Here is a 12315-nt window from a genome sequence, read left to right as displayed (position 1 = left end):
GAGTCAGAGAAGCATATAATTATTGTTGTTAGTATCTTTCTAATTTCAGGTCTTTGGTAATTATTGTTGTAAGTGTCAATGGGGTGGCTTTTTTGTGTTTCTCCGTGGGTATTATATGGGGTGGTAGCATAGCATCCACTATATTTTCTTCATGTGTTTAATTGCAAAAAGGAAAATCAAAGAGTGAGAGAAGTATCGGTAGACTCGGGAGGGCTGGAAGCATCCATTGTCTTCTCCGGCTACATCTCGTTTCATTTTGGTCAAAATAAAGACATATTAATTACAAGTCAAAAATCAAAATTGTGGATAAATAATATAAGTACGAATTCTGTTTATGGAAAATATCTAGATATATTGTTTATAACTATATATAGAGGTTAATTATTTTTTTACTTTTATCTTTTCAATGATTGGACTCAGCGACATTGTCTATTCATCGTTCAATAAAGGTCGACCACAACACCAATATAGCCAATCTGAGGGCATGACTGGCGGTGGAAGTCCCACTACCATTATGAAAGGAACCAACAAAATGCTAAAGAACACCCACATGCCCCACCTCATTGGTAAAGAGTTCCCAATACGCATTTTAAAGGTTTCAAATTCGTGACCAACATTTATCTGAAAGACATAAGGAGCATTAAATGTCAAGTGAAACTAAATCCCAATGACTAAAAGTTAATATTATGTTAAAATATGTATATCGGATATAATCTTGAACATTGAATTCAGTAATAATAGATAAAACTGAATCACACGAAGATTCAAATAGCATACATATGAGTATAAATAAATAGATTAAACTGATGCACGTAAAATAAAACCAATTAATAATGTTGGCTTCCATGATTGATCATATCGGTATCGAACTTGATAAAAAAGTATTTAGCTCATATATAAGTACTACTATTGAATGCATAATTAATTAACTACGTATTTTTATAATTTTAAACCTAAAAGGGATTCAATGTGGTAAAATCTGAATAGTGTTACAAAAAAAAAAAAAAAATTTTCAATATAATTACTTAAAAACCAGAAAGGAAAAACATATGAAAAAACCAAAGAGTAACTCGTATTAGAAAACCCGAACCGGATGCAATTTAACAAAATCTGAATAATGGTGCGGGTTATAACATGGACGAATAAGGCAAGTTACTATTCACAACCTATTCACTTATTATAGTATATAATTAACAAAATCTGAACAATAGTGCGGGTTATAACATGGACAAATAGTAACTTGCCACGTAGGCGAGTTACTATTCATTCACAACCTATTCACTTATTATAGTATATAATATAATATAATGTATAAAACAAATGAATAGAAATACAACTAGGATTGATAATGAATAACATGTTATCTATTCATTTGACATTTTATTTAAGAAAAAAGATAACAAATCATGACAACAATGAGGTCATATAAAATACACAAAAATACAATATCAATTCCCAAGAAATAAAATGTTTGGTAACCAAATGTTTAGTTATATAAATAAATAATTATTAAAGTAAAATAAAAAAAACACTAGTTTTATTATAACGAGATATGTCACCCGGGCGTTGTCCCGGGAGATATTACATTTGTTAACGATTTACTCGTAATAGAAAAGAATTATTCAAAAGATAATGCGTTACAAATAGGTATGCGTTCATGGACCGAGGTAAAAAAACCACACACTTTTTGAAGAAAACATGTATTATTCAAATAATTAAAAATAAAAAAATGGACATTTGTCAGTTAGAAAATGATCAGTAAAAGTTTTGTGTGAGTAAAAGTAGTTCGTAAAAAAGTTTAGTCTAAAAGTGTAAGAGACTTAAATGTTGTGGTAAAATTAAAAGAAAAACAAAAAGTACAAAAATTTAGTGCTAAAAGTGTAAGGGTTAAAATGTTGTGGTAAAAAAAAAGAATAAAAAGGTTACCCTTCTTTGCACATTACAGTAAAAAAAACAGTGAAAGTTTTGTATGAAAGTAAAAGTAGTTCGCATAAAAGTTGAGTGCTAAAAACGTAAGAGACTAAAATGTTATGGTGAATATAAAAGAAAATATAAAAGTATAAAAGTTTAGTACTAAAAGTGTAAGGGATTAAAATGTTACTGTCAAATAAAAAGAATAAAAAAGGTACTATTCTTTGTACGCGACAGTTAAAAAACAAACAGTAAAATTTTTGTGTGAAAGAAAGTAGTTCGTATAAAAGTTTAGTGCTAAAAGTATAAGAGACTAAAATGTTGTGGTTAAAATAAAAGAAAATCAAAAAGTACAAAAGTTTTGTGCTAAAAGTGTAAATAGTTCAAATATTGTGGTGAAAATAAAATGAATAAAAAGTTTATTATTCTTTACACGCTTTCCTGTATATTTCTTTTTAATATATATGTTAAATAGTTTGTTGCTAAAGTATGTTGTGATTAATAAAAAAGATTATCAAAATATATAAAAGTTTAGTGCTAAAAGTACAAAAAGTTAAAATATTGTGATGAAAATAAAAAGATTAAAAAGTTTACTAAAAGTTATTAAATTTTAGTGTTAAAAATGTAAAGACTGAAACTATTGTGGTGAAAATAAAAAATATTAATCTTTACACGTTTTCCGAACTTTAAAATAAAAGAAAATAAAAAAGTATGAAAGTTTAGTGCTAAAGTGTAAATAGTTAAAATATTGTGGTGAAAATAGAAAGAATAAAAAGTTTACTAAAAAGCATTATAGTTTAGTGCTAAAAGTGTAAAGTTTAAAACTTTTATAAAGATTGAAACTTATGTGGTGAAAATAAAAAGAATAAAAAGCTAAAAGTGTAAAGATTGAAACTTTTGTAGTGAAGATAAAAAGAATAGAAAGTATACTATTCTTTATTAAAAAGTATTATAATTTAGTGTTAAAAGTGTAAAGATTGAAGCTTATGTAGTAAAAATAAAAAGAATAAAAGAATAAAAAGTATACTATTATTTACTAAAAAGTATTATAGTTTAGTGTTAAAAGTGTAAAGATTGAAACTTATGTGGTGAATATAAAAAGAATAAAAAGTATATTATTCTTTACACGTTGATTATGCAAGGATTAGGATGGGTGTATTGTACTGACATAATATGACTCAGACGTGGTGAGTTGATAGATATTCAATTGTGGTACCGGGGCTAGGATTCCCTCCATTACCCTTATTTTTAAGATAAAAACTTAAAACTTAAAAAAAAAACTTATAAACCCCAAAAATTTAAAAAGAGAGATGGGTATGGACAAACATTTAAAAACCAAAAAAGTGGAAAAAGATATAGGTGGGGACAAAAAAAAAAGTTACTGTAGCTTGCACGAAAACCAAATTTTTGTTTTTAATATATATATTAATTATTAAAGTAGTAAGGTACCCGCCAGCGGTGACGATGGCGGGTTGGGGTAGCGCCAACGGTGTTGGTAGCGGCGATGAGTGGTGGTGGCGGTGACAGTGACAACGACGAGTAGTATAGTTTATTGATTTAATGTCGTTTTGATGAATCGTTGAATGTTGAAACTTAAAATTCAACACAATTAGATTTTCTTTATAATATAGTTAGAAAATTAATTAGATTATATATGGTTTGACGGTAGATTTGTGTAGATTGAAACTGTTAGGAGTATTTTGGGTATATTTAATGGATGGTTGAGAAAAAAGTTGAAGTTGTGGGGTAATTTAGGTATTTTAATAGAGAATTGATATTCGTAACACAAAATTTGATAAATTTACCATACAATAAAGCATATTGTACAAGTCAGTAAAACATGTTTGTAGTAAATTAATCAAAAGTTGTGGTAATTATATAACTACTTATTTTAAAATCTTAATTAAGGAGGAGGGGGTTTTATTTGTTTTATAAAGGATTATAGATAATATAAGATCTTGATACCATTGAATCATAATTATAAATTAGACGTGTGAAAATGTATAGAGCACAAGTATATATATACATTGATGCGTGAACTTTTTCATAATATACAACGATCTTCAATTAAAAGTTAAAATTTGTATATTGATTTTATTTTAACACTCATTTTATTTGCATCGGAACCTACTCACTTAATATATAACTTTTAGTAATATAAAAAATATTACGAAATTTGAGATATTACACGTGATCTATACCCTATAAATACACACCCTTCGTGCAAACTAAATACCATGCAACAAAAATGTTTCTCTCATTTGAGCTAATTCATCTCCCTCTCATCTTTTCGTTCATCATCTTATTGTTCTTGATTCCTTTCAAGTTGCTTTCACCTACTTCTAAAACCCCGAGAAACCCACCACCAACACTACGAAAGCTTCCAATTATTGGAAACCTTCACCAACTAGGCTCAAGCCCCCATCACACTTTACGAGCCTTGAGCCAAAAACATGGACCACTTTTGTTGATGCACCTAGGTAGTGTACCTTTGTTGGTAGTCTCCTCGGCTGAAGGAGCTAAAGAAATCTTAAAAACTCATGATTTGATATTCTCAAATAGACCAAAACTATACTTCCATGACAAACTTAGTTATGGCTCTAAAGACATAGGATTTGCTCCGTACGGTGAGCATTGGAGGCAGGTCAAGAGCATAACCGTGCTCCATCTTCTAAGCCGTAAAAGAGTTCAATCATTTCGAAAAATAAGAGAAAAGCAAACGCTTCATATGATTGAAATGATGGGTAAAAGTTGTGGTTCCGTAATTAACTTGAGTGAGATACTTTTTTTGCTCACTATAAACATACTATGTGAGGTGGCCTTTGGAAAGAAAGGTGATCTAAAGTTTATGGACTTGTTTGCAAGATCTCAGATCCTACTTGCCGGTTTTGATGTAGGGAACTATATTCCGATCTTATCATGGGTGAATTGGTTACGTGCGGGACAGGTAAACAAAGTAGTTAAAGAATATGACGAGTTTGTTGATGCTGTTATTGACGAGCATATAAATAAAAGCGACGTAAAGGCGGATGATAGTACCGGTGGACAGAATGAAGGAGGAGATATAGTTGATATCTTACTCGATGTTCAAAAAGATAACGCACTCAAATTTAAATTTGGTAGAGATACCATTAAAGCCATCATCTTTGTAAGATTTATCGTTTTGCTCTTTAGAAGGTCATCATGGTAAACAATAACTAGCAAGCAACGAGAAAAACTATATAGGAAAAAAAGAAAATGCTAACTAAAACCCTTCTCCTCAATCATATGTGCAAAAAAGAAACAAAAAAGGAAAATGCATATAAGAATTGAACCTTCCGTATCAAAAGCCCACTTCCTGAATATTATGAAAAAAGTATAACTATTTTATGCACGTTAATGACAACTCATAGGGCTGTCACTAACTTAAAAAACGAGCTAATATGAAAACATGTAGTTTATGTATGTATTTAATGGTTTCGTGCATTCTTTCTAAGATTTAGATTTTTTTTTTTGTGTAGGATGTTTTTACTGCTGGAACTGATGCAACAAGCACAAGTGTAGAATGGGCACTAAGCGAGCTAATAAGACACCCACGAGTAATGAAGAAGCTGCAAGCCGAGGTAACAAAAATTGCTCAAGGGAGATCAATGATCACGGAGGATGATATACAAGAAATGCATTACTTGAAAGCGGTCCTCAAAGAGACCTTGCGATTACACATTCCAATTCCGCTACTAGTTCCTCGTGAATCAAGAGAGGATGTTAAAGTAATGGGTTATGATATTGCAAAAGGCACCCAAGTGATGATTAATGTTTGGGCAATAGCAAGAGATCCTTCCATATGGGAAGAACCGGAGAAATTTTACCCAGAAAGGTTTTTGAACAGTTCCATTGACTATAAAGGATTTGATTTTGAATTGTTACCTTTTGGTGCTGGTAGAAGAGGGTGTCCTGGTGCTGAATTTGCTATGGTTATTAACGAGTTTGTTATAGCAAATATTGTTCTCAAGTATGATTTAGCACTGCCAAATGAAGGTAGACCCGAGGAATTAGACGTGACTGGAAGTTTTGGAATGACTGTCAAAAAGAAAACTCATCTACTAGTTGTGCCTTCTTCTCGTTTAGAGTGAAGTAACTGCTCAGATTTGCACCTTTGAGAGCATCGACTAGTACGATTTCATGATTTCGTAATATACATATAATATTGTTATAATAATATTCAATAAACTCTTCTTGTATCCCTGCAATGCTGTGGTAGAAGTGTATTTTCCTTTTATTCCAAGATTGTAATGTAATATGTGTTTGCTGTGAGTCTGTGATATGTGTTGGTTTATATATGATGTTAGTTTTTTATGATAAACATGAGAATGTTAAGACTTTATAGAACCTCACACCACATTCTTCTAACAGCTTAACAACCCTTCCAAGTTGTTTATGGAGAGCATCAATATATCTATCCTTTTTAAAATTATGAGCTTCTTCTAAAGTCATAATTCTTTTATAAGCCACAATTCTACAAAGAAAACTTGGAACAAACAAATCTGAACAAACCACCACAAAAACAAACGCAGCTAGGAAAAGAAGTCTTGAAAACTTTTTGAACTTGTCTTTGATACCAACTGATTTGAATTTTCAACGGTTTTAGACTCACCCACTGATTTAACTCACAACCCACAACAGCAAACTAGCACAGCGGAACAAGAAACTTGATTTTTGAGTAAAATGACACCAAGCTGACTATAAGAACACTAGTACAGCAGCAAAACTACACAACAATCCAGCTGAAACAAGAACATGAATAATTAAAGAATAAGGATAGACTAATAATAGCAGTCTAAAGGCAACGTGACACGTCGCTGTTTACTGCCTTGTAATTCTAGTTTCTTCTCAGTATAACCCAAACACTAATTGCTTAGTTTAAAAAGGTAAATCCATAAATGTTCCCATGACCCTATCAAGGATTACCTCTATTTTGGAATGATGTACCAATTCATAGATAGTATTTAAGGTTGACTACTAAAAAAGATTATCCCTGCATATATGGACTCTCCATTGGTCAGAGTAGCTGGTGAAGTTTGATCACGAAGGCGACTTGAGACAGATATCACAAGGGTTAGATCCATTTTTGCACACTCTAGGGTTGAAAGATTCCCCAAAGTGCTCCAGTAACAACTGTCTACGACATTTTGCCTGCAAATTTCACATATGCATCACATTTATGTGTATTGAAATAAAACCATGATTTATCAAAGGAACCCAGATATACATGATGGCAAAATATAACTATGCTTACCTTCTGTTCACAATACTCTTTCATTTTACCCGCTTGATCCATTGCAATCTTAAAACTTTCTTTTCTGCTTTTTCCACTTCGTAACATGCAGACAATCCTGCTAAATTCTTTTTTCTGATATAAAGCAAGGCATTGTGAAGGGAGATTATCTCTTCCAGCCCTTCCAGATTCTTGATAATAGCTTTCAATAGACTTTGAAAGTGTATTGTGAATTACAAACCGCTGAAAATGATGATTGAAAAAACTTACAAATTTTAGCTGTCAATTAACTTTTAAAACCCAGAAAAGGAACATATAAAACTAATTATACACACAATACAGAGTTCTTGGAAAAGAAGATGATTATACTTCAAAAATAATACTAAAGTTCTAGACGATATACACTATACGTGGGAATTTTGGTTTATTAGCTAATTAGGGAGTTCAATACAAGTCATGTTTTATAGCATATTAAATGATTATTATAATAAAGTAAGTACATTTTAAAAACTGTAGCTTAAAAGAAAACGGTCAGATGGTTCAACAAGTAAGTTGCACAGTGTGTATCTCTGATGCATAAAACCTTCTAAGAAGAAAAAAAAAGGTAAAGAAGGGCATAGTCTCCGGAACCACATTGGATCCCCATCATCCCACCCTGTAAGGGTTATAATGCCAGTAAAATACTCACTTAATACCCACATCTACTGGGTTGGTATGCATAAAATCTTACTATGTGGTTTTCTTGAGGATGAAAATTGTTATAAAAAAAAAAAAATGTAAGATACACTTTTTGACCCGAACTTGATACCCAAAGCAAACGACCCATCCATTTTGTCAACTCTACTGGTAACAAAAAACACTCATATAACCTAATTACCTGTACACTTGGTATAGCACACTAATTTGTTGAAGCAACTGTTATAGGAGTTTACATAATTTAGGTCATATGTCCAAAAAGTTAAAGTTATAGAACTATATCCTTTAAAAAACTATATAACATTCTATCAGCTTCTTTCAAAGCTGGGACAGAAGTCAATCTTGATTCGTAGGTAAACTTTTGAGTAAAATCAGAAACACACACACACACACACACACACACTTACAACATCAGGCTTGTCTATTCCCATGCCGAAAGCAATGGTGGCACACACCACATGCACCTCTCCTGTGTGCCATTTCTGCTGAACAATCATCCTCTGACGAGCAGATAAACCAGCATGGTAATATACTGTTTTAACTTTGCATTTCTCATTTAAATACTTGGAAACTTCCACACATTCGTTTTTTGAAAGGCAATACACTATCCCAGATAAATCTTTAAAGCGATCAGACAGTAATTTTCCAAGCTGCTTTAAAGGCTCTTTGCTTTTCTCAATCACTTCATACTTCAAATTTGGCCTATCAAAACTTGTCTCTAGAACAAGAGCACGTGGGATTTTTAGAGATTTCAGAATGTCCTACAAAATACTATAGTCATTATCATATGAACTTTGCCCGTAACAATGTAAAGCTAGAGGTGGCACTTTCAAACACATATCCCTATGAAAGTGTCAATTAAGCTTGGATTTATCTCAAATGGGTCAACTCAAAATATGTGACAAGTCAAACGGGTTGAAAGTTTCCCAAAGTATATTGTTATTGCATATAACCCCTTAATCACTTTATTCAACGATTTAAATTATTGCTATAAGCCTATAACAATAATATTTTGTAATTATAGGCTTATAGCTAATGCGTTAATTCAACAAACTTTAAATAAACAAAACAGTGTTTACGGGTCAACACGAACATGCCAGTATGAAGTATCAGGCAGTCTTAAGAGATGGCCAGTTTTAGCCAGAACCCCTGTTGACCCAGAACCACTTTGACCCTTTACCTAAACCATCCAATCTGCCCATAACTGAATAAGCAATACCTTACGAACTGACTCTGTTGCAGTAGCAGTCAACGCCATCACAGGAACATTTGGAAAATTAAACTTAAGAGAACCCAATACTCTATAATCTGGACGGAAATCATGTCCCCATTGGCTGAATAAACAAAAGAAAAAATATTCCAAGTAAAATTATCAATGCAATACAGAAATGAACATATATGCATAAATACATCTATGATTTATAAACATATATATAACAAAAGCAAGGCCATACCTCACACAATGTGCTTCATCAACAACAAATCCAGATAGTTGTCCCTGTACAATGATTAACAAAGTCTATCAACGGCAACTAAAATTCGGTTTATAGAATTTTGGTGTGAGCTGTTGACGTCCTATTTTCAACAAATCTAGAAACAAACCTTCTGGTGCAAAGAATGTAAGGTTTCTTGAAATGATACGTTCCCAGCAATCCTTTCTGGGGTCACATACAAGAGCTTGCATGATGGTTTTTCTCTCCTACAAATTAAAAATAATTATTTTACTAATCACACTCTATAATCACTTGACCAGATAACATGGGCAGTAATACTAGAGTAAGGTTGATTGCATTACTAACCCGCTAATACAAACTAACTTAATATACAGGTAACTTTTAACCCAGAGAGCAGGTGGTTCATCAGTGCAGTCTAAAAGAACAGTCGGTGTTTTCAAAAGTACCGACATGTCTTCTTTCCAGTAAGCATTTTTGACTTCATATACTGGTTACCTTAAATCGAACTTTTTCAAGTTTAAAGGTTTTTATGGTGAGAAAATGTTGATTATCTGAAATAAATGTTGGGCCAAATCTGGTTACCTTTTTTACAATTAACCTACAAGAATAAGTTTTTTTTTTTGAACGGCAATCTATGCTACTCCTACTCCTACTCCTAAACTACACGAATGCCTAGGATGCAACCTAGGACTTGCAGAAAAAACCCCAATGTGAAGAGTGGAACTCGAACCCAAGTGGATCCTCCCAAGGTCAAAGACCTTAACAATGGGCCACCAATCCCATTAACAACCCAGAAACTTAAAAAGTATTAGCCAACAAGAAACTTTCTGTCACATAACATGAGCAATTTTAGTGATAGAGCCTATGCTGAAGTTTACAAACAAAGGTCTTGCCTTAACTCTTGCAGTACAGCATTTGCCTGGGAAGTAGTTTGTTGAGAGTTTAAAAAAGTTGATGCTACTCCAAACTTGAGATTCAGAGTGATTATCTGGTCCTGAATGAGAGACAGTAGAGGGGAGATAACAATTGTAACGCCTGGCTGAATTGCTGCTGGTAGCTGCAAGAAAAGTATATAATATACAAAGTTTTTGTTTTTTGCCACGTTCAAAATGAAACTTAAACTATCACACAAAGAAATAGCTAAGTAAATAAGCTAACCTGATAACAGAGACTTTTACCTCCCCCTGTGGGCATAAGAACAAAGCAATCACGTTTCGCCATAAATGCCTTACAAGCCTGATGCTGTAAGGGTCGAAATACCTTGTTACCGAATATCACAACATTTGCCAATTCAAGGTCATCTAGTTTCTTCAACTCTTCATAGCTAAGAGTTCCCTTTCCATCATCTTCCATGGTGGGGCTATTCTGCTTACCAAAAAATGATAAAACTGAAGTTTGTGTAGTTTTGCTTTTGCCATCCTACAATTAATACCAAACAAATCAATGTTCATGGTAAATCAATATCGTATGACTCTCTTTTTAAAACAACTTTATTTCAAAGATATCCATTTATAGTAAAATTCTCTTGATCAATCCCTTGAAAAACTCACATCTTTGGTTGGAGAATATTTTTTAATTGTTATTATTTAGATTAGAATATGCACAATTCTCGAATTATATTTATAACTAACATGCTTTCAACAAAGGGGGGTGTTTGGATGTACATTTTGAAAGTGATTATGTCATGAATAATCAGAACCAAATCATCGGGTGTACTGAAAAGATGGACATGCTTCTTTTACTTGAAATACTAATCACACTACGATGTTTCAGTGTTGTCATGAAATGGGAGTATGAGAAGTATATAGATTAGGCTAAGTGAATGGATCTATTGGGTTTTTTGTCCACCCTTATATAACTAAACTTAATGCAGTGACTATCCAAAGCTAAGTACTTGACCACTAAAAATCAGACCATCAACACTGCAACACAGAATCGGTTCATCCATATATACCACACGTAAATTTAAACACCCCCGTAAGGCCGTAGACATAAGAGATACATTCTATAATATGACTTAAGCAGTTTAAATAATCGAGATCCTAAAATTGGCTTAGAGACCTAACCTTGTTTTTTGAAGTGCTACCATCGACACATGAGTGCATTTTACTACTGGATGCAGAGTATGCAGATTTTGAACCCTTGTTGCTCAAGATACTAAAGTCCAGGTCTTCATCTTCACTAGTGGAATCCAAATGCATCAAGTTTTGATGTTTCTGAGCTTGAGGTGAGTCATTTAATACATGAACAAAAGGTCCATGGTCCACGGTTTTATCATCTATCATCGAGTCCTTGTTAAACATGTCGCCCAACGTTTCACAAGCCTGGGTCTCCAAAGCTTGTAAATCGTCCCATTCCTCACTATCTTGCATAGTTTCGGCAAGTGATGCAAGAAAATCGTCACCACAGTGCTCCACGGTAATAAAGTCCCTCCCATCGTCGCCTAAAAAACAAAGAAAAATATATACTCGTATTTATTCAGCAAATTACTATAATATTTGAAAGTCGAATAAACCATCCCAAAAAAAACCCACCAAAAAAAAGGAATTATTTCTAGGGTTAATAAAGGAGGGAGTTAGTATTGAGTTACCATACCATAGAGATGAATAAGATGATCTAAACAAGTGATGGCAGATTGTTGATCAAATCCTAATTCAAGTGCCAACTTTATCAATCTTGTTTTTTCTATCTCCATCTTCTCTTTCTCATCATCATTTCGAGCCATTTTTATTTGTTTATTTATTTATTTTCCCACTCAAAAACCCACTTCCCGCGCTTATGTATTTCCTTTCAAAATCAAAATCCAAAAATATAAATAAAAAGGAAGATACAGATGGTTATTTAGGTGTGTTTAGTTTATTTACCTTTTTTTATTTATTTAAAAACCAAAAAAGAAACTTGATTAAAGTTACAAATTTCTAATAATATTTTGGTTTACGGAAAATTCAATTGTCTCAAATTATTATGAGTTACATTACCTAATCCTTTATATGTGGGTTA

General features: G+C 32.6%; 2 protein-coding genes across 2 annotated transcripts; one reads left to right on the top strand and one right to left on the bottom strand.

The window, feature by feature from the left end:
* The first annotated feature begins 4159 nt into the window (after positions 1–4159).
* Positions 4160–6230, top strand: LOC122591118 (cytochrome P450 Tp4149-like). Its single transcript, XM_043763334.1, has 2 exons — positions 4160–5059; positions 5412–6230. Exons 1-2 carry the CDS (start codon positions 4160–4162, stop codon positions 6021–6023), a joined length of 1512 nt encoding a protein of 503 aa, XP_043619269.1. The 3' UTR covers positions 6024–6230.
* Positions 6231–6688: 458 nt separating this feature from the next.
* On the bottom strand, positions 6689–12040 carry LOC122591766 (ATP-dependent DNA helicase Q-like 1). The gene is made up of 10 exons (XM_043764010.1): positions 11911–12040; positions 11382–11758; positions 10474–10734; positions 10209–10372; positions 9464–9560; positions 9316–9359; positions 9081–9195; positions 8269–8622; positions 7187–7408; positions 6689–7083 (listed from the first exon to the last, which is right to left on the bottom strand). Exons 1-10 carry the CDS (start codon positions 12038–12040, stop codon positions 6973–6975), a joined length of 1875 nt encoding a protein of 624 aa, XP_043619945.1. The 3' UTR covers positions 6689–6972.
* Positions 12041–12315: the final 275 nt, after the last annotated feature.

This window comes from Erigeron canadensis, chromosome 3 (genome assembly GCF_010389155.1).
Source record: "Erigeron canadensis isolate Cc75 chromosome 3, C_canadensis_v1, whole genome shotgun sequence".
In the NCBI taxonomy this organism is placed as follows: Eukaryota; Viridiplantae; Streptophyta; class Magnoliopsida; order Asterales; family Asteraceae; genus Erigeron; species Erigeron canadensis.
The sequence above is the reverse complement of the archived record's forward strand: the minus strand, read 5'-3'. Positions and strand labels throughout refer to the sequence as shown.

Bases quoted from the DNA above. Each gene is read 5' to 3' on its own strand.
- LOC122591118 (XM_043763334.1), top strand. From the start codon at position 4,160: ATGTTTCTCTCATTTGAGCTAATTCATCTCCCTCTCATCTTTTCGTTC. The intron at 5,060-5,411 runs GTAAGATTTATC...TTTTTTGTGTAG, and splicing joins CCATTAAAGCCATCATCTTT to GATGTTTTTACTGCTGGAAC.
- LOC122591766 (XM_043764010.1), bottom strand. From the start codon at position 12,040: ATGGCTCGAAATGATGATGAGAAAGAGAAGATGGAGATAGAAAAAACA. The intron at 11,759-11,910 runs GTATGGTAACTC...TTTGTTTTTTAG, and splicing joins TCATCTTATTCATCTCTATG to GCGACGATGGGAGGGACTTT. The intron at 7,409-8,268 runs GTAAGTGTGTGT...CATCATTTTCAG, and splicing joins GAATAGACAAGCCTGATGTT to CGGTTTGTAATTCACAATAC.